General features: G+C 35.8%; 1 protein-coding gene across 3 annotated transcripts in view; it reads right to left on the bottom strand.

Moving 5' to 3' along the window:
• Positions 1 to 12,571: 12,571 nt before the first annotated feature.
• The window catches only part of Tfec (transcription factor EC), a 66,625-nt gene continuing 59,542 nt past the window's right edge, over positions 12,572 to 19,654 (bottom strand). For all 3 annotated transcript variants that reach the window (XM_028778436.1, XM_028778437.1, XM_028778438.1), the window contains 2 exons: positions 14,382 to 14,529; positions 12,572 to 13,527 (listed from right to left, as the gene is read on the bottom strand). In XM_028778436.1, the coding sequence (XP_028634269.1) occupies positions 13,150 to 13,527; positions 14,382 to 14,529 (526 nt within the window). In that variant the 3' untranslated portion in view covers positions 12,572 to 13,149. The remainder of the gene's footprint in view (positions 13,528 to 14,381; positions 14,530 to 19,654) is intronic.

Here is a 19,654-nt window from a genome sequence, read left to right as displayed (position 1 = left end):
TCTAATCTAGAGTTTACAGAAAGTATCTAATTTTATAATTTTTTTCTCAAATCATAATTCATTCACACAGGGGTTATAAACACAGAAAAGCAGGATGTGGGGAAGGGAATGACACTGGAGTGTGGGTGTTCAGGGGGAATGCAGATATCTTCAGAACCGGGTTTGGGCTGGGTGAAGGTTCAGGGGACAAGTCACTATGACTCTGCCTATGACTCGCTTGTCCTTACCTAAGTTGGTATTGTCTGCCAAGGCTACCTATTTACAAGGTGTATGACTACTCAGGCTTACAAATTTCCACAAAAGCTGCCTGTTTACATTAGCTTATAGCCATCTGTTTCAATGTCTTTCCACTGAGACACAAGACTTGGTGTTAGTATACATGCCTGTTATGTATTCCAACTCCCCTCCAATTCCGGTTGCTTCTTCCTTCACCTTGCCCTTTCTTTGTTACTATTCTTTCTCCGATTAACTCCATTTAACACTTGGTTCCTTTATATCTTTTCTGTTTTAAAGTTCCAAGATGCTACTTATTATCACAAGACGATACCAATTGTACATTGGAATGTTGTAATTCTGCTGTAGATGGATTGTTTTACCCTTAAAATTTAAACATAAAAGCTGGTCTTCCTAGGACATGGGACCTGTAAAAGGTTATGCACAAGAGCCAGGCCTTCCTTAGTGGAATACTTTATATATATATAAAAGATACCACAAATAACTTGTTCAGCCATCTTGCTATGTGACAGCACAGTAAATGGAAATGGAGCTTTGAGCCAGGAAGCAATGCCTTGCAGGACACTTAGTTTTCTGGTCCTTCTTAAACTCTTTAGCTTTGAGATATATATATATATAATATAAATTTCTTCTGTTGATAAACCCCATGGATGGTACTTTTTGTGACAGCAGCTTAAATGTACTAAAATACAACCTTCCTGAGATTCTTCAGTGATCTGCAAAATTACCGACTTTCACACTCCACTCTCAAAGAAAATATTACTTAACATCTGAGTACATATAGTCATCGTGACCTTCCTCATCTTTAAGATTTGAAATCCTGGGAGCTACTTTTTACACGGAAATTCTAAGTTTACTTCATTGAGTGGGTATTTACTGAGAAATTTAAATTTAAAAAACAGCTGCTTTCCAAACACTGTGTCAGCTAATTGGTACCAAGACAGGAACCCTGGCATCTGCAAATTGGCACAGTGGACTTAAACAGCATGGTAGCCTGTGTTTCTAGCCCTAGATCTAACTCCATAGGATACTAAGTCAATGAGTGAAGAGTGTCTTGGCACTTCCAAGCGTAGGTGCCTCTAAGGCCTCATGTGATTAGATTGGACCCATGACAATGTTCCAGGACATGTTCCATCTTAGAGGTCTGATTTTAACACATCTGAGAGGCTTTTGTTAGCATGTGGTAACTATTCAATACAGTTCAGAATAATAATGAGACTATCTTTGTGTCTTAAAATTTAGTCCTCTATTTAAGAAAGGTTAGTTACTCACATCATGGTAGAGATGTATTTTCTCCTAAGAACCTTCCCATGAAATAAGTATAGGTGTTCCACCTGTGTTTTATTTCCTTGCTTAATTTTTTATGTAAACACCAGCCAAAAGGACTCAAATCTTACCATCACAGAAATACTATATGATGATAATAAATGACACTGAGCAATAAACCATTAATGTAAATTTAATAATTCTTGAGTTTTGCCCTTGTATTTTGTATATATAACAAATATATATATTAAAGGGCTTGAAGGACTAAGATTATATAATAAAATATATATTGCAAAAATATATATTTCTCCTCTATTAGCAGTCACTAGCCTCCTGTATATACTTCTACATTTTATTTCTATATATACAGACGATATGGATACATAGTCTTCTATTTCCCAGTCATCACCTAGAAGAAATTACCCTGAATGTAGTTCTGTATCATATATTAATAGGTTAATGTAGCCCATTTTTACAATATTTTTTCCATATCAGACCACAGTAGTTGTCTCATAATCTTTCTTCACACCTGACACAATATTACATGCAATGAATAGTCTATGTTTCATACTGATGGATATCTCGTATCTGTCTGACACCATTTCCAAAGTTGTCTCTCAGGTCCTGTATGGCTACATAAGAAGAGATGTGACACAGTTCCTGCCCCTGGAGCATCACTAAGCTGTTGATCCCTGTGTGTGGTGATGGCTGCTGTTACCCTAAAACTGACCTGCTCTCTCTTCTATTTTACTTTATTTCTCTTTTTTAGAGGAATAGATTTCCCTCATTACTCACAGCTAATCACTCCATAATAAATGAAACAGATACAGTTCTCAGAAATGAGGAATGGAGGTGGTCATGAGGCTGTGGAGAATAAGGAACAGATCTCCTCCTTCACCTTTATGCCCACAGGACAGGAGCTAGACAGCATAACCACAGAGGCCATAAAAGACTACATGGTCCTTTGTAGAAGTAGTGCACTGCCAGACTTGGCCTTGAATTTGGAATTATATGAAGAGATACATATACCATCTGGTCCAATGACTGCTGCATTAATTAGCTAGGGTGAACTTAGAGACATCAAAAATAGAGAGTTAAGGTGGTCTCAAGAAAAAAGTCATGAATAGGAAAAGAAGGAATCTATTAAAAAGGACAAGCAAATGATAGATGGGTTTATCTTATAGGAGGAAGGCTTATATATGATCTAGAAACAAATATTAGAAGGAGAGTCTATGAGGCCCTGGGATGGCTAGGATGGGAAACAAAGATTAGAGAATTAAAAGATGATATACAAGCATATTAAAAAGTTAGTTCTTTGTTCTCCTAGCTACGTGAAGGATTGAAGACAACATGCCTCTTTTACTGTGTAAATTTTAAAACTTTGTAAGAAGTTATTTTAATCTAGTAGTCTGTTACCTTTCTGTTTTTACATGAATATAGTTAATAAAAAGTACTGTAGGCTATACCAGGAAAAAACAAGAGCTGTGCCCAGCTATCTGCAAAGAACAGGCTGTGTAAACCTTTGAGGAAATGTTCATTCTCTTTGTGTTTAGCTTGTTTTTAAAAAGTGGGAGTTGGGATGACTAATCTGAGATTCATAAAATTTGTAGAGATTTAAGAATTTCTAAAAAAAAAATATTAACAGTGGTCAAAGCCTTGATGACGTAGGTTTAGTAAATAGAAGACTGAGTTTAGGCTCTCTGGTCAGAATGAAGAATAAGAAGAAAAATGATGAGAATCTTCAGGCATAGAGACACCACTTGACCTGACTGCTTGCATCTACTACTGACTCCGAGTCATTATTAAATCAGGGCTGCTCCATTCTCCCTATTCTCAGGACCCTTATCACTCTGAGGTTGGACCTCAGCAGTTGTCGCCACTGGGTTGCTTTATAATTCTTGCTTTGTGTTAATATCAATATTTCTTTATTTTGGTTCTACTCCTTGAACTGTTTATTCATGTACTGTGTCAGAGCTTTAACCAGTGAGATATTGAGATGTATGTTACTGATACTTGCTTTAATTTTCCAGATGCTTCTTTCTACGTTAGGTTTCTTAATTAAAACATGAAGAGTGTTGACGAAAAAGAGCAAGACTTTACTGGTTACTTCTGGTCATGCATTAGCATAAAAGGCAGACTACTGGCTGGAAGAGTAGGATTTATAATATAATTAGTACTAATAAGATACCTCTTCTTTCTGGAATGTAGTCAGTTGTAATAGAGATATTTGAGAACAATATTCTAGGTTGCGTACATAAGCATCCTCCTCAGCTCTCCTCTACAGAAATGTAAATACATATACAAACCCACACACATATACACACACTCACACACACACACACACACACACATACACACACGGCAGAGAGGAAGAGAGAAACAAAGACAAAGATACAAAGAGATAGGTATTCTTTGGGGCTAAGAAAATTAATAAAAGGAACTCCTGGTCAGGTGTCCCTTTGTTGAATACATGAATAACGTTGATCCTGTATGGTTAAAGAGATCTTACTGACTATTGGTATATACGCACATATATGTGTATGCATGTGTATACACACACACACACACACACACACAAACTCCATTTTTAATGTCAGTATGCACATGGTTTTAAGGATAAGCACTTGGTATTGGATAACCAATAGGAGGTCTCATCCCTGGGAAAGGCTAATTCTTTTTCTCCTAGCAGTCATTAGTTGCCTATATGGAAAGTGAGGTAATTCTATTTTAATGTAAAATATATTTTACAGAATAAATAAATACATAAATAAATAAGATGTTTGTAGGACATCGTACTCTTAGTAAAGTCAAATATTCTGAAACTCCAAGGAATTCCAGAATATCAGAAGTATCGCTGTGGCTTGAATGAGAAATGGTGACCTGATAGTTTGCAAGCACTTAAAGAATTCATCAATCTTTCCTTTCCCACAGCTCTCTGAACCAAATTCTTAATCATTTGTCTTTAGTTCTCAGTTTGTCTGAGAGAGATTCAGTTGCTCTGTTGTTTGCTTGAAGAATACCTTTGATTATCCCAATATCCCTTGTCTACACTTTACTAAAACAATTTGGTTACAGGCCCTTCATTCTCTTTTCAACAGCAAACACTTCATTTTGGTCATATTTATTACAGGAAGAAATAAATGAAATACTCTGGAAACAAATTTCATCTCGTCCTTATTGTTAGGATATAACATTATTTTCATTTCTAGAAGACATACTCTATTTAAACCTCAAGAAGAAAGAGACCTAATGCATTTGAAAAAAACTCTAGAAATGATGGGAAGGTAACGAATGAAATGCGTGGTCACAGTCCTGAGGAAGCATTATTTCACCATCTAAAAAATTTGACACAGGTGTTTCCCTTGTCAGCAAGTAAAATAACCACTTAATTTATTAACTATGGGTACAGGACGTTACGCAAAACACCGTGTTAAACAGTGTAGAAGAGACAGCTGAGAAAAATATTTTTCTCTATGACCATTCATACAGATAATCTATGCCTTGGATAGCAATTCAAGAGTAGACATTCAGAGACGATTGATATATTCAGAAAGCATTGTGACAATGATAGCCAGTGATGTCTCTGATAAGAAAAGTCTTACAAACGAGAACATCTTAAATGGCCTCATTAGACAAAGAACATGATCAGACTAGGGCAGTCATTGCAAATACTCACAGAAGTGAGTTGAGGATCTACATGGAAAAGATCTCTTTACATTTCCAACGCATTTCTTCTGTTTAGTCATGGACAAATAGAAACATAATTCTCTGGTGAGTGTCTTGGAAATTTCCTGATCCTGTTGTAGATGTGTAAGAGTGGGCTTTTATACAACTTTAGACTGCTTACAGCACCATTAAGGTGACTAAAAATCTAGAAGATCTTAAAAATCTACCTGTTCCATATAATTACATAAGTATTTTAAAGAGATTTAACTCAAACACCATTTTCTCTACATACAGACACATTACTCTTCATGTATAAGCAAATAAATTATACTCTTGACTATAGTATTGTTTGCAGCAATTTAATTTTTTTCGAGCATAGCTCTTATTCTATTATAATGCTTAAATGATTCGTGTGCAATGTTTCCAATCCACTTTTCCTGGCTTGTGAAACTTTTTAAGGAAACATTAGCATTTGCAGGCACCAGATGTTTTGACATAAGGAGAAGCAATATGTAAATTATGATCCATGCGAGGAACAATAGCCTGGAGGTAACTTTTTCTTATTATGTGAATCATATACTTAACCACACTGTGGTGGAATCTACCAAAATCCTCACCATCCAGAATTCTGTAATCTTGACTTATGGTTGCCAATTAATGAAACTGATACCTATTTAACAAAGACAGATATGTTACACAACAAATAAGGGAAATCATATTGTACCTTTAGCTAGAACATAAACAGAACTCTTAATCTCTAACAACTTTTAAAATGGATATTGACCTTTTTTTCTGGTGGATAACAAAATTGTTGTTTATATTTACATGTTTTAAAATTGTAAATATCACTATTTTAGTGAAAAATATTAAAGTCTTAAAGCTTTCCTCAGCTTTTTAAATTAACTCAAGGTATGTGTATGTGTGCATGTGTGTGTGTGTGTGTAAGTGTGCGTGCACATGTGTACCACTGTGTGTGTGCATCTATGTATGTCTGTGTAGGTGTGTGTGCTAGTTAGTCTGTTTGTGTTTGTGCATGTGTGTTGTTTTCAATGAAAGATATTTAATGATAGCTTCAAATATCCCTTCTATATCTGATACTATAAAGATTAAAGAGTAGCATACTCATTTGTACAAAAACCTTTCTAAAACAAAGATGAGCTGTCACATAAGCAAATACATCATCTATGCACATATACATTCAAAAGCCAAAATTAAAACTGATCCCACCATCTACTTTCTAGTCTATGTAGAGTTTTAAAAAACATCTGTATTGGATTATTGAAATTCACATTTTCATCTGTATTAGATTTGCTATTCTTTCTATATATTGAATTTGCTATTCTTTCTATATAGGACTTGGTGTTTTAGAGCAGGGTGGTAGCAAAGGGGGGGGGGCTTCATCTTCTCCTCAGAGAAGGAGAGGGGTAACAGGAGGAGGGATTTGTAAGGGTGAGTGGGAGATGAGGGAGGAGACTGTATTCAAAATGTAAAGTGAATAAATAAATTATTGAAAAAATTGAGCTGTATGTTGAGAATTGATAGTGTCTTACATCATTTATTTTCTAGTACTTAACCTTAAAAAGTAATGAGCTTATATTAAAACAAAGTGTCATTTTATAATTAACTTAAAGAGTATATTTTATCATTTTGATATATAAAATATATAAGAACAAGATTCATAAACACAGTATTAAATATAAGAAAGTCTTAACTCTTCTGAAACTCCTTATTAATTTAATTATCAAGGGATAGACATAGCCAATAACAATTAGTGGCTTTAAAATGTTTTCCATATTAGACTACAGTATTTTATTTATCCTAGATTATCTGGGGAGTATCTGGTATATTAAAAAGCTTTGTAGTTTTGTGATGATTTCACAGCTACCACTATGCCTGTTAGCAATTTTGCAACATCCTGATAAATATTTTCCATAAATCAAAGCCATAACAGCATGCAGAAGCAGATGGCAGGAGACCATATTGGTGTATGTAACAATTACTTTGCATAATGGGAAAATATTGGATCGTTGTTGTCAGCCTGGCCTAGGTAGCAAGCAGTTGTCAGTCGAGAAGTCTTGCTGCTGTTAAGTATCCTGTCAGATGATTAACCTGTATGGCATTTCTCAGTACAGGCTTTCAACTAGGACAGAATAAAGAGAACTGTATAAAACATTTAATGATTATGGTCTTTGATTTTAACATATGCAAAGAAAATATTGGTACATTTAAAAAGTACTTGTACAAAAATTCATGTATGCATTAAAGTACACCAGTGTTCCTCATTTTCATAGAAAATAAGACACATTACTTTGCTATTAAAATGAAAAATAGCAATAATTACAAATTCTACAGTCTTATTATATTAACAATGTGTATTTGATATAAGCAATGTTAAACTAAAGTTATAGGAATGTTACTTCAGCTATTCATATATATGTAATGCTATTAAAGTCAAAGATTTTTAACTACATTGTTATTATTAAGATTAAATAGCTGAATTAACTTTTAGCTTGGCGTGCCATAAGCAATGGCTATGCCTCTAGATAAGATTCTGTAATGTTTGTTTAAACATTCATACTCATAGTTTTTAAAAGTAAGAGAAAGCTTACTGGTTATATAATTCTTTTGGGAAAATAATAGTGTCCACTTTCTTTTACTATTTTATTTGTTACACAAGATGAGATTTAAATAAAATATAAAATTTGTTTCTGTATAAAACTATATAATGTTTAAATTTAATGGTAACATAGGAATAGACAAGATAATTTTGCAATCTCAAAGTCATTATATTTATACTTTAAGCCTTCTATGCTGTAAAAACTGAAATTTTACTGAGGATTTTATAGGATAACAGAAACAATAGAAATCACTTAGCTGTTAACAAATACACATAGCAAACCTTTCAATGAGAATGCAAAGTTCCCTTTTATGTGTAAAATGCCCACAAAGCATTTTATCTCAAATTATATGAATCCTAGGAGAGATTATGTTTATGTCAAAATAGCTCTTTTAGCTGGGCGGTGGTGGCACACGCCTTTAATCCCAGCACTTGGGAGGCAGAGCCAGGCGGATTTCTGAGTTCGAGGCCAGCCTGGTCTACAGAGTGAGTTCCAGGACAGCCAGGACTACACAGAGAAACCTTGTCTCGAAAAACCAAAAAAAAAAAAAACAAAAAACAAAAAACAAAACAAAAAAAAACCTCTTTTCTGATAATTTCTCATTCATTCATATTCTCCAAGAAATTTGTAGAAAAACAAAAAGAGCATGTGGCAGAGAAACTGTGAAATAGGTTTTAAAAGTTCCCACCAACAACAAATAAGAGCGTACGATATTGGCTGGTCTGTTACCCTGAAGCCTTCCTGGGTTTTTTCAACTGCTTCAGTTTCCAAAGTGCTATTATGACAGGGATTTGCCAGTAGGCCCTGCTGAAAGATAGATTTTGTGGGAATTCTCTTCTCAACTTCAAAATAGTTTTCAATTAAAAAATCAATACAAATAAAAATATGTGTCAATAAATAATGATAAGTTAACATAGCCTCCCCACTCAGTTAATAGCAGACGGGCTGAAATCTCTGTACAGGTTTGACGCATTTCTGTAGCGTCTCTGCACTTTCTCCTCATCTATATTGAAGCAAATTCAAGCCTTGTTTGTTTTCACAAAACCCAGGTTGATCTAACACTGATAAAACAACAATATGATTCATTGATTTCAGCTTTCATGCACATCTTAGATGTCACGAGGAAGAAAATACCAGCATAAATATATTGTAGAAAGTTTTATGAACTCACTTTCTTTTTGAAGCTTATAATTCCTTTTATATTGTCTATCCTATCAATAATACATTTTCACCTAAAATTGGAGGATTCAGTTATGACATTCATGTATTTAAATGTTAAAAACCCTGTGTAACAGTACAAGAAAAGAAGTTATTTTCATAATATCATGAAAGATAAGAAAACCCCGGTGTTGCTTACAGTATTAAATGAAAGGAAAAAATGATTTTTCTTTTATGAAATATAATTTCTCCCAAGCTTGTGGTAAGTGGTCATACTAAATCAAAGAATACATTATGTGTGTTTTTTAGGGAAAACACTTAGAGGCAATTTATGAAGTCATGTATTAGTATGAACCCATGAGACTAAATGGAGAAGAAGGCTACTTCTAGAGTCCTTCATCATCTGACTATTTTTTAAAGAAATTATTTTACCTTTACAGAGAAAACCAGGGTCACTGATAAAATCCTAAGTCCTAGGAACGTGTTCTCCAATAGATACAGAAAAGGTTTCACAGAATAAGCATTAAAGAAACGAAATCTACATCTAATCATTGGGGGATCTTCATTGTTGTTAGATCATTGGAACATGTAAAAGACTGATTAATGCAAATCCACAAGAAGGAATCCAACAGAAATGGGTGAGAGGTTACTGACAAATGGAAGAGAGGTTGGCTTGGACATTATCTTCAAACATTTACTAAAATAAAGTTATTATTGAAATTATGCACTACTTCTTCACATAATTAGCAACTTGTTTATCAGTAGTGGTTTGATAATCAATCTTTTTGTACTAAGATTCTTTGACAATGATTTTCTTTTCTCTGTTAGGTGAAGTCTGCAACAATATTCTCTAATTAACCAATTTTCTTAAGGTTCTTCCTAAGACCCCTAGGTGCTCAAATAACTTATTTTTAAGTTTGTATTATTTTTTAACTTGACATTTGTATATGTCATGCCAAACCTTATTGTAATGTTCACCAAAAACTAAAATTTAAATATATAACACACAAAGGAAGTAGTTTGTTGCTTGAATGTGGACTACTTTGTGAATGGACAGCTTCCTGACAAGTAATTTTATATTCAGTACACATTACTTTCCTTGCAACATCAATGTTGTTAGAAGTATAATATGGTGTTAAGTAGATACTCTACTATATAAGGTAGTAGCTGTATGCACATATTCCAATGGAGACATAGTTAAGTAGCTGTGTGATTCAGAAACTTTTGGGGAGCTTTCAAAACTTAAGGTGTGTGCATATTACTGTCCACGCACAGCTCTCTATTTTTCTAGGGAAAGAATAAATAGCTGTCACTAAGCTCTCAAGACACCTATGCCATGAAAACTTAAAAATTACTGTCAAAATTTTTAAATTATTTCAATCAACAATGGGCATGGCACCATTCTACATTGTCTTAAAAGTGTCTTTACCCACTTTGTAATTCCCTGAAATCGGACGTCCTAAACAGAGCGTTAAATTTTACTAGTCTTCTCTCCAGGACCTTACATCTAGGCTTGATCAATCTGCCAAGTCTTTATTTTACCCAATACTATGAGACCTTAATTCCTTGGACAAGGTGTATTACCTCTAGAGGATGGAAACTTATGTCAGAATAACAGGATCACCTATGCAAGCCTTAGATATAATGAAAAGGGGGACAGCAGAAACACAAAAGAAAGAATCTTCTACCTAGAATAGTATGTTCTCCATGGGACATAAAAAACTTATTTCTCTTTGATTTGCGAAGTCAAATCAAATTATCAACCCTGAGGAAAACTTTTGTCATTATTATTAAAAGTGTTAAGTAGCCTAGGTTGAACCAACCCATCTGATTTTTAACTGCCGTTTTTAGAAATTATGAATGGCTCACAACTAGCCATTGAACTGATCATGGGGTTCTCAATGGAGGAGTTAGAGTGAGGACTGAAGGAGCTGAAAGGGTTTGTGGCACCATGAGGAGAGTAATAATACCAACCAACCACAGCTCCCAGGGTATAAACCACCAGCCTGGGAGCACTTATGGAGGGATCCAGGGCTTCAGCTGAATACATAAGAGTGGAGGGCCCTGCTGGGCATAGGTGGAAGATGAGATCCTTGACCTCATGAAGCCTGGATGCCCCAGGGGGTGGGAATTTTGAGGGTGGGAAAGTGGGAGTGGGGGGGTAGGTAGGGGTTACATCCACAGAGAAGAAGGAGGAGGGGTAAGGGGATAGGGGGTCCCCGGGTGGGTGGGAGATGGGGTAAGGGGACAAAATATGAAATGTAAATAAAATATCCAATAAAAAAAAGAAAAAAAAGAAATTATGAATGGCTTTTCCACCTCAAACAATTAAGTTATTCTACCATCCCTGGGTCAGAGTTGATATATGATAAGCAGGACACTGTAGATATCCAGAAGGATCTTGCATTTCAGCAATTTCATTAGCGTAAGAACCAAAAAGATTTTGATGATGTATTGTGGACAAAATACTAAACCTGTTTGAACATTTCAGAGTCACAACTCAACCAAGACTTACAAACTTTGTTACTTAACCATTCTAGTCACAAATTTCATCTCTATTATATTATTGCAGTCTAGACTTACTTTTTGCTAAAACACCTGAAGGAGGGTATACAGATCTGTCAACAAAATGTCCCATGTATTTTCTTCAATCATTTGGTTAATATTTGTGCCCTATATGAACCCCTATTTTTCTAACTTATGCACTTTACATGATGCGTTTACCACTCAACTTTGTAATCATCTTCATTATCTCTGAACCCTTCTATTTCACAGCTAATGTTTAGATTTCAATTCTACACCTCTTCTATCTTTTGGTTTTGCTTTTATGTGGTTTTTGTCACATGCCTTCTCAAGAATCAGATACTGTATTTTTCATCTGTTCAACAGTCTCACAGGGCAGAGTACAGTTTTAAGCATTCCCTCACCAACATTGACTGATTCATGATCATTCATTGTGATCCAGCCACAATGTCACACAGAGCAACATGTGTACTAATAAAATTCCCAAAGTTTAGAAATTTTGAAAAGAAAAACACAAATGAAGAACTATATACTCAAATACTTATATTATGCTAAATAGTAACAAAGGTCAGACCACAGGCCACTCTCAATTTCAAGGGAAAAAGAACATCTTTCCAATCACATCAAATAAAATAAAATGTATTTCCGGCTTAGAGATGATCAGTTGGTAGTCTAATATTCGATATATTGTCAATTTTTGTGATAATCTATGTGAACAAGAAATCTATATCTAAATGGCTTATGTTACATATCATATAAATTTTCCTAGTATGGGAGTATTTTATATTTTAGTTGCTAAAATTGATTAGACAACATATTTTTAAGAACAAAAAAAATTGAATATAGTTTATGGCATTGATCATATAATCAGAGGAATGAGGCAGAATGAAATAATCCATCCTACCTACATTGTGTGTATGTGTATTTGTGTAAGATAATTAAAATTCAGGAATATGTCCTGGAGGGGATTCCTCAATGTGTTGCTTTATCTGCAGAAAGCATAGGTACATAAATCTGCGGGAAGATGTTCGGAATTAATTTCATTGAACTGATTAAAAGAGTCAGAATATGATTTTAGGAAATAATATTTTTAGACATAGTCTTTGTTCTATTTTGAAAAAAAATCTCACATTTATTACAGACTTAGTTTCAAGTTTAAATGAAAAAAAATATTTTATATATTTTTCCCTGACAAGGATTCAACCGTACATAATATGTCCATCACACAAAGGATAAGAAATTGTCACCAAATTTGTTAGTCATGAATCTTCAGAAAATGATGCTGTAGAAGGTGACACAGAATGGGGAAGTGCATGAGAGAAGAGAGGGATGCTGCAATCTCTTGAAGGACGGCAGCGCCACTAATATCATATCATGTCACTGCTCTGAAGGTCGCAACACTAGAGCCGTTATTAAGTTGAACCACATTCCAGGAAAATTAAATGTAAGGAAATCTGAACTCTGTAGACAAAGTGGGCAACAATACTGTGATCTTCAATGATTCTTTAGCCTCATGTTTCTTCTTCCCATGAATTCTTCCATCATGTCTAATCATTTTTCCCCCACAGTCCAATATAATTCCTTTCAGAGAGCTAACTGAAAGCAATGTATGAAATGCAGACCATGATTCAGTAGCACCAGCATGGAGTTGCTTCCTGGTTGATGGCTTGAGCCTGTTTGTGGCTTACAGTTCATCACCATCCTCTGAGCTTAGGCTGCTTCGACTGCTCGCTTTGGAAAGTGCAGGGGAAATGGCAGAAAGTAGTGGGTCTGTCCCGAAGGGGCATATTGTATCGCTTAGTAGCATGCCATCCAATCTTTGTTCCTCTTTCAAAGCTGCACTAAATGATAAATCTGTGAAGTGAGACAATGGATCAGAGAAAGCCACAGCTTGCTCATAGAACTCCGGGCTTGTCCCCTGAGATGGAGTCAGTTGCTGGCAACATCCTACTGAGTTCTTCTCAGGATGAGTCTGCTGCTTGGTTATGTGGGTACCAAAATCAGTTGTGCCGAGTGAAGCCAGGATTGGGAGACCATGAGCACGTGCTTGTATTTCTAGTTCCTGCAATTTCCAATAAGAATTATTAGATAATGCATTAGAAAAGTTTACATAATTATTGAAAGCAAATTGGAAATTAAAAAATATTAGTGTTCAAAAGGAAGAGGTGTGCAAACTATAGTTTTACAAATAAAGAAATCTGAGGTACTTACAATGCCTAAAAGTATTTAATTTTTAAAAAGTCATCTTATTGTCTATAAACTACATGGGTGTGATGACTATAGTGACTTGGAATAAGTAGTGTAAGGTGTAAATGGTAGAAAGTCTTCCATTTATTCCTCCTGAATAATCGCTTTCCATAACTCGAGAGCATTTCAGTGTAATAAATAAAGTATATTAGTAACCATATGCATGTTTGCATTAGAAAGAGACACAGCTATCATGACAATACTTTAATATTTTGTGACAGGTGAACAGACAAGAAGTTACAATGTAAACTGGTAATATATGACTTGTCACAGTGAAATCCATTAACATAGTTAACTAAAGAAACTAAAGAGATGAGACAGATTTAGTGTCCAAAAACATCTTACAAAAACATAAGCTGCACTTTGTTGTGTTGTTTATGTCTCCTGGATGAGTGTGTGTTGAGATAATATCGTGTGTGTATTAAATCAACGTTATTTTCTGCATTTGTTAATTGGTTGTTATCCACTCTTCGCCGATTTAAGTCATCTTGGTTTTAGATGTCTTATTAACAAAATCTAACTGAAACAACTCAATTCAGAACCTCCTAAGAGATAGTAAAGTTATTTTTTCCAAATAAAAAGGTTGTTAATAAAACAATGTATAAATGAAACCAATAAATAAGGACAGTGAGAAAACAGTCAGTAGTTCGCTTGACAGCTCATGACAACCTGAATCCGGAGCCTAAGCTGCCGGTTAGCATGCTCCAATTTCTTCTGTCTGTGTTCTAACTCCCGGGCTCTCTGTTGTTCTTTTTGTAGCCACTTGATGTAGTCCACTGATGCTTTTAGAATGGTTCCTTTGTTCCAGCGCATATCACTGTAGAAAGGAGAGATAACCTTTTCACAATTGTGCATGTCAGCAGAATTCATAAGAACTTACAAAATCTTTTACATTAATATGAAATAATGATTTACATGACTATTATTCACTCTTAGATATTATTGCTTCTGAATAGAAATTTTAATAGAATAGTTAAGAAGCCCTTATATAGTAAAATTAATCCCAGAATGAAAATAAGTGTCAAAAGAAAGTAATAAAGTGACTTTTTGTGGGAGAGCTAAATGCAATATCATGATTCTACCATTACAGTTTTTATATTTTTAGTGAAAATTGCTTTTATTATTAACTCTAAGATTAAAATCTATGTGCAGTATTTCTGCATTAATGAACTAGGAAATGTACATTACTGATGACTTAACCCTAAATTTTTAAGATCATTTCAAATGTACCAATCTTTTAACCTATTTCCTAATATGGTTGCTTTTGTTTCTAAGAAATAAAAAACACATTCTTCCCTGAATGATGATCTTAAGTGGTTTCCTAACAGCAGAGTTGGGAAACATTTCTTTATGCAATAAAGTAAGCTTCCTAAAACCATTTAATCAGTTTTTCTACACAAATGATAACATTGTTATTTTTAAAGCTTGAGCCAGAAAACTATTTTTAGATATTTTAATATTTTTAAATATTTAAGATAAATTCATAGAATTCATAAAACATTGAAAAACTTTTAAGTATTAGCATCGAAAATATTAAAATGCTTTCAGTATAGGAGAAAGATAAATTTAGAAGTATAGAAAAGGCTAATAATTATTTTAATGTCTGAAAACATTATGGATCTAATGTTGCATGAGAACTATCAAGATGCATTAGGAAGAAGAACAAGCTAATTACCAAACATTAATTACAGTAGTTGGAAAATGCTGGTCACTGAACCTCAAGGTCCTTCCTCCATTTTAGATGGCCAACTAAGCTCCAAGATTCTCCTGACCCCAATTCTCAACAGTAGGCAAGCACATACAAGCAAGATCACTATGTGAGTGTTGGGATCTGGACTTAGAGCCTCATGGTTGAATAACAAGTACTACTCACAGAGCCACCTCCCCTGCTCCAAACAATTATTTACATACAATATAAAATAAGCATACAGGAAAAAGTAACATTTTCCTACAGCTTTTTTTGTTTTACATGGTCTAAGACTATATAGAAAATTTTTCTGGTTCAAATAAGCTTTATGAACTGTAATAAAGTTAATCACTTACTTAGTATGGGTCAGATGTAGGAATATAAAGTCTATGGCACATCTATTTGAATATTACTCATGGAAGCTCAGCCTGGTGTCTGTCCATGGCATTAGCAGCAATTATGGATAATTAATGATGGATAATTAATTATAGAATAATTAAAGGAAGATGACTTTCATACATTCAGAAGAAAGGTCTACAGACTTTTCGAGTAGCCACTCATCTACTGAAATGCACCAAGCCAACTCAATGTGTGCTCAGTTTGATTATCAGTTTCCTAGGGCCAACATGACTATGAGGATGAAGCCTATTGACAGGGATTTCACTCACACTGAAGATATTATGAAAAGACAAGTCATTATTGTCTTTTAACCAGAAAGTACACTTAACTGAGAAATACTGTGGTCTCCAGAATTAGAACTCTTAAGTAGTAACAGGAACCCTATGTAACATAATTTGTGTTTCATATCCTCCCATGGAGGGTGCAGGGGGCATGAAAGAGAAAGCATAGAAAGCAAAGGTTATGGGCTACACCCATGCGTATACGGTCAACACTAAATGGACCTAATTGGATGTGTGTGTGTGTGTGCGCGTGTGTTTGTTTGTGTGTGTGTGTGTGAATGCGTGTGAGTGTGTGTGTGTATTTGTGTGTTTATGAAAGTGTGTGTATATGAATGTGTGTGAGAGTGTGTGTGTGTGTGAATGTGTGTGTATGAGTGTGTATGTGAGTATATGTGGATGTGTGTGAGAGTGTGTGTGTGTGAATGTGTGTGTATGTGAGTGTATGTGGATGTGAGCATGTGTATGAGTATGTGTGTGAGTGGTGTGTGTGTGTGTGTATGTGTTTGTGTGTATATGTAAGTGTGTGAGAGTGTATGTGAGAGTGTATATGTGTGTGAGTGTGTGTGTATATGAGTATATGGGATGTGAAAATGTGGAGTGTGTGTGTGTGTGTGTTTGTGTGTGTGTTTGTGTGTGTGACAAGGTTGGAAGAAGGCTGCTTGTGGAATATTGGAAATGTTGAGGGAAGAAATGAGGGATGGATATGATCAAATTTGTTTGTATATGTAAGTAAAATTTCCAAAAATAAAGAAATGTTAAGCATAGGACAATTAAAGACAAATCTGAACCCCAAACCACGACTTGTCTGAATCTAAAATAAATCTACCAAATGGGGAGGGAAAACACAGTATTCTCTCAACTGTTTTTAAAGTTTGCTGCATTTGACAGAATTTAAAGAACTAATGCTTTGCTTTCAAATGCTTAAAGTGTTTCATATACATATCAATGTCCTCTCTCCCAAGATAATTTCAAAAATCATAGCATTAACAACATTTTGAAAGGATATATGTTATCATGGAAATGTGGGATGTAAATGGATTGCTAAACAAAGGACAGGGGCATTGACTTTTGTTTTCTGAAAACCAATTATCCTTGAGGAACTTAACACTTTCAGGAGAAGAACTAAACATTTGAAGGTAGTGTTAAATGAATAAGGCCTAAGGTATAAACTGGGATAACCTGAATTTTCTTCAGGTAAAGCTGCAGAAATACACATCAGCTGTCACCTTGAGTATGACAGCCACTTCAAACCATTAAAATTTTATAACCAAAAAAAAAAAATGTAGAAAATACCAGGACATGTCTGATTTGTATTTGTCTCAAATTAAATTTCTCAACTGTAGTTTTTCTGCATGATTTTAATTTTAACTCCATGATTTTCATCAGCAAACTAAAACAAATTACTGAATGTTTTAGAATATAAAAGTGGCTACGTCATTGAGTTCAGCATCTTTAAGGTAGCTCTGCTCTTATTCCCCAAAGTTCAGTCTCAAGAGATGGAAATGCCCTCAAAGAGAGACACTCCACCATGCCTGTGTTCAGACACACATGACACATGTAGTGAGTTCTAGATCTCCTTGCTTGCTTTACTGGTCTTCTTTAAAAGTGTGGCTTTCTCATTTTTTTTGTTTGTTAGTGTTGTTCAGTTTTGTCTTTTGAGACACCATTTATTATGTAGCCCAGGATAGCCTAGAAATTACTACGTAGCCAATATTGGCCTCAGACTCATTGTAATCCTCCTGACTCTACTTTAAAAGTATTGTAAACTCTTAGGAGTTGCAAATTGGCTAAGATCCTATTTTAAGCTCTCCACAAAAGAACTTAAATCTCTGATCAATATTCTCAAGAGAGAAGTAAACCCTAACTTCCTCAACAGTTAATTGACAGAAGAGAGGTAATCTCACAAAAAGTAGAAAAAGCTATTTCCAATCGATATATCATATAGTCTGATTAATTGTCAGTGGTGCTATAAAAGTCCTTTGACAAAAGATTATAAATATAGATTTATATATCCTTAAATAAGGTCTTCATGACTCTCTGAGTGTAGAAGGAGCAACTGTTGGCGCTTCAGCCCTGATTTTACAAGAACTCTGAAAAATTGGCTTTAAAAATAAAAGAGGGGGAACGGTACCCCCTCAGAAGGAGCCCCCCTGAAATACTCTCCATCATGCCTTGTTCACTTTTCTCTCTCTTAAGCTGAAAGCTCATGGCAAATCTCTTGCTGACCATGTTGGTGACCTCGGGCACCACCAAGACCAACAAAACTTTGCCACAGATATGGGGAAGGACCCTCATACCCGTAAAGGGAATGCCCCAGACCCAGTTCCCTTATGGAGCCGAGGACTGATATGCCTGTCCAATACCACAGAAGGCACAGCTAACCGGCTACCATAAATATTAATGAAAAAAAATAGATACACTCACAAAGCCAGGCCCAACCATAAATACGATGAATAATAATTTACATCCAGGGAAGAGAAATCTCCCTGAGAATCCCCTTCGTTTTTCTTTCCAGGCAAAAATGAATCACCCGTGATGCCTGCCATTAGAAGTTCTAATCCAGATGGGCCAGAAGTCAGGATCCTCGCCCTTACCCTCACCCCCTACCTTTTCCCAGCTGCACAAGGTTCCCTGAAGCTTGGCAACTGCAAGATCCTGCTTGGAAACTGCAGATAGACTCAAAGCAGTGTACCATATCATCTGAAGAATAGCAAGGAGACCATAACTCAAGCAGTGTACCATATCTTCTGAAGAATAGCAGGTTGCAGTCCTCCTCGCCCCCACGAATAACTAGGGCCTGCCAGTCGGGTCAAGTGGCACCCAGACGTGGGGCTCGAGGCACGGACCCCTCTGGACGGACCCTCATTGAGAGGATGTGCGCAGGACATCAAGATTAAGCGAGACAGAGATCAAAACCCGCGACCTGTCATCCACGGAACCAGGTTGATGCTGCCATCAAGAAGACGGTTGAAGTTCATTACCATCAGCCGAAAATTGAAGAGGATCCAGAAGTGACTCTGCAGGAGACTGACACAGCTGCCAGCTCCCCTGCCTCCCCCCTACGGTCGACCGCTAGACTTCCACGCCCTCCAGAAGGGTTCCTGGTATGCCTGGCTTTGCCCCCATTTCTCTCGATAGAGAGCTTGGCCTCTTGATCACCACAACAAAAATTGGCTTTTTCCTAAACCAAGGCCGCCCTTGATATGGCCGCTAACATTGGGGAGCCTTCCTTTATGACAATATTACACCCCAAACTGACAAATGGTTGGTAAATTGAACATTTACAAGGGACTAGGATGGCTGTGAGTTAGCCCAATGACGGGATTATTGTAGGTCCACTTCCCAGGGGCCCACCCAATGCAGCCGAAAAGGAGTGCGTGGTGCTGGGAGTGGGTGCAGCCTACATGGCCTAAGACAGGGCCCTCACCCTCCTTTCACCCACATCGGAGTCCCTTGACGTTGCCCATCGTCGACAGCCTAAAACCTTCGACCATCGATGTGACTCGTCTCACATCAGTGTTTTGGGGTTGTGAACTTGTCTAAGACCCCCCATAATTAGACATCCAAATTCAAAA

Source organism: Grammomys surdaster, unplaced genomic scaffold, assembly GCF_004785775.1.
Source record: "Grammomys surdaster isolate TR1022 unplaced genomic scaffold, NIH_TR_1.0 335, whole genome shotgun sequence".
Lineage (NCBI taxonomy): Eukaryota > Metazoa > Chordata > Mammalia > Rodentia > Muridae > Grammomys > Grammomys surdaster.
This window is presented reverse-complemented; position numbering and strand designations above follow the sequence as displayed.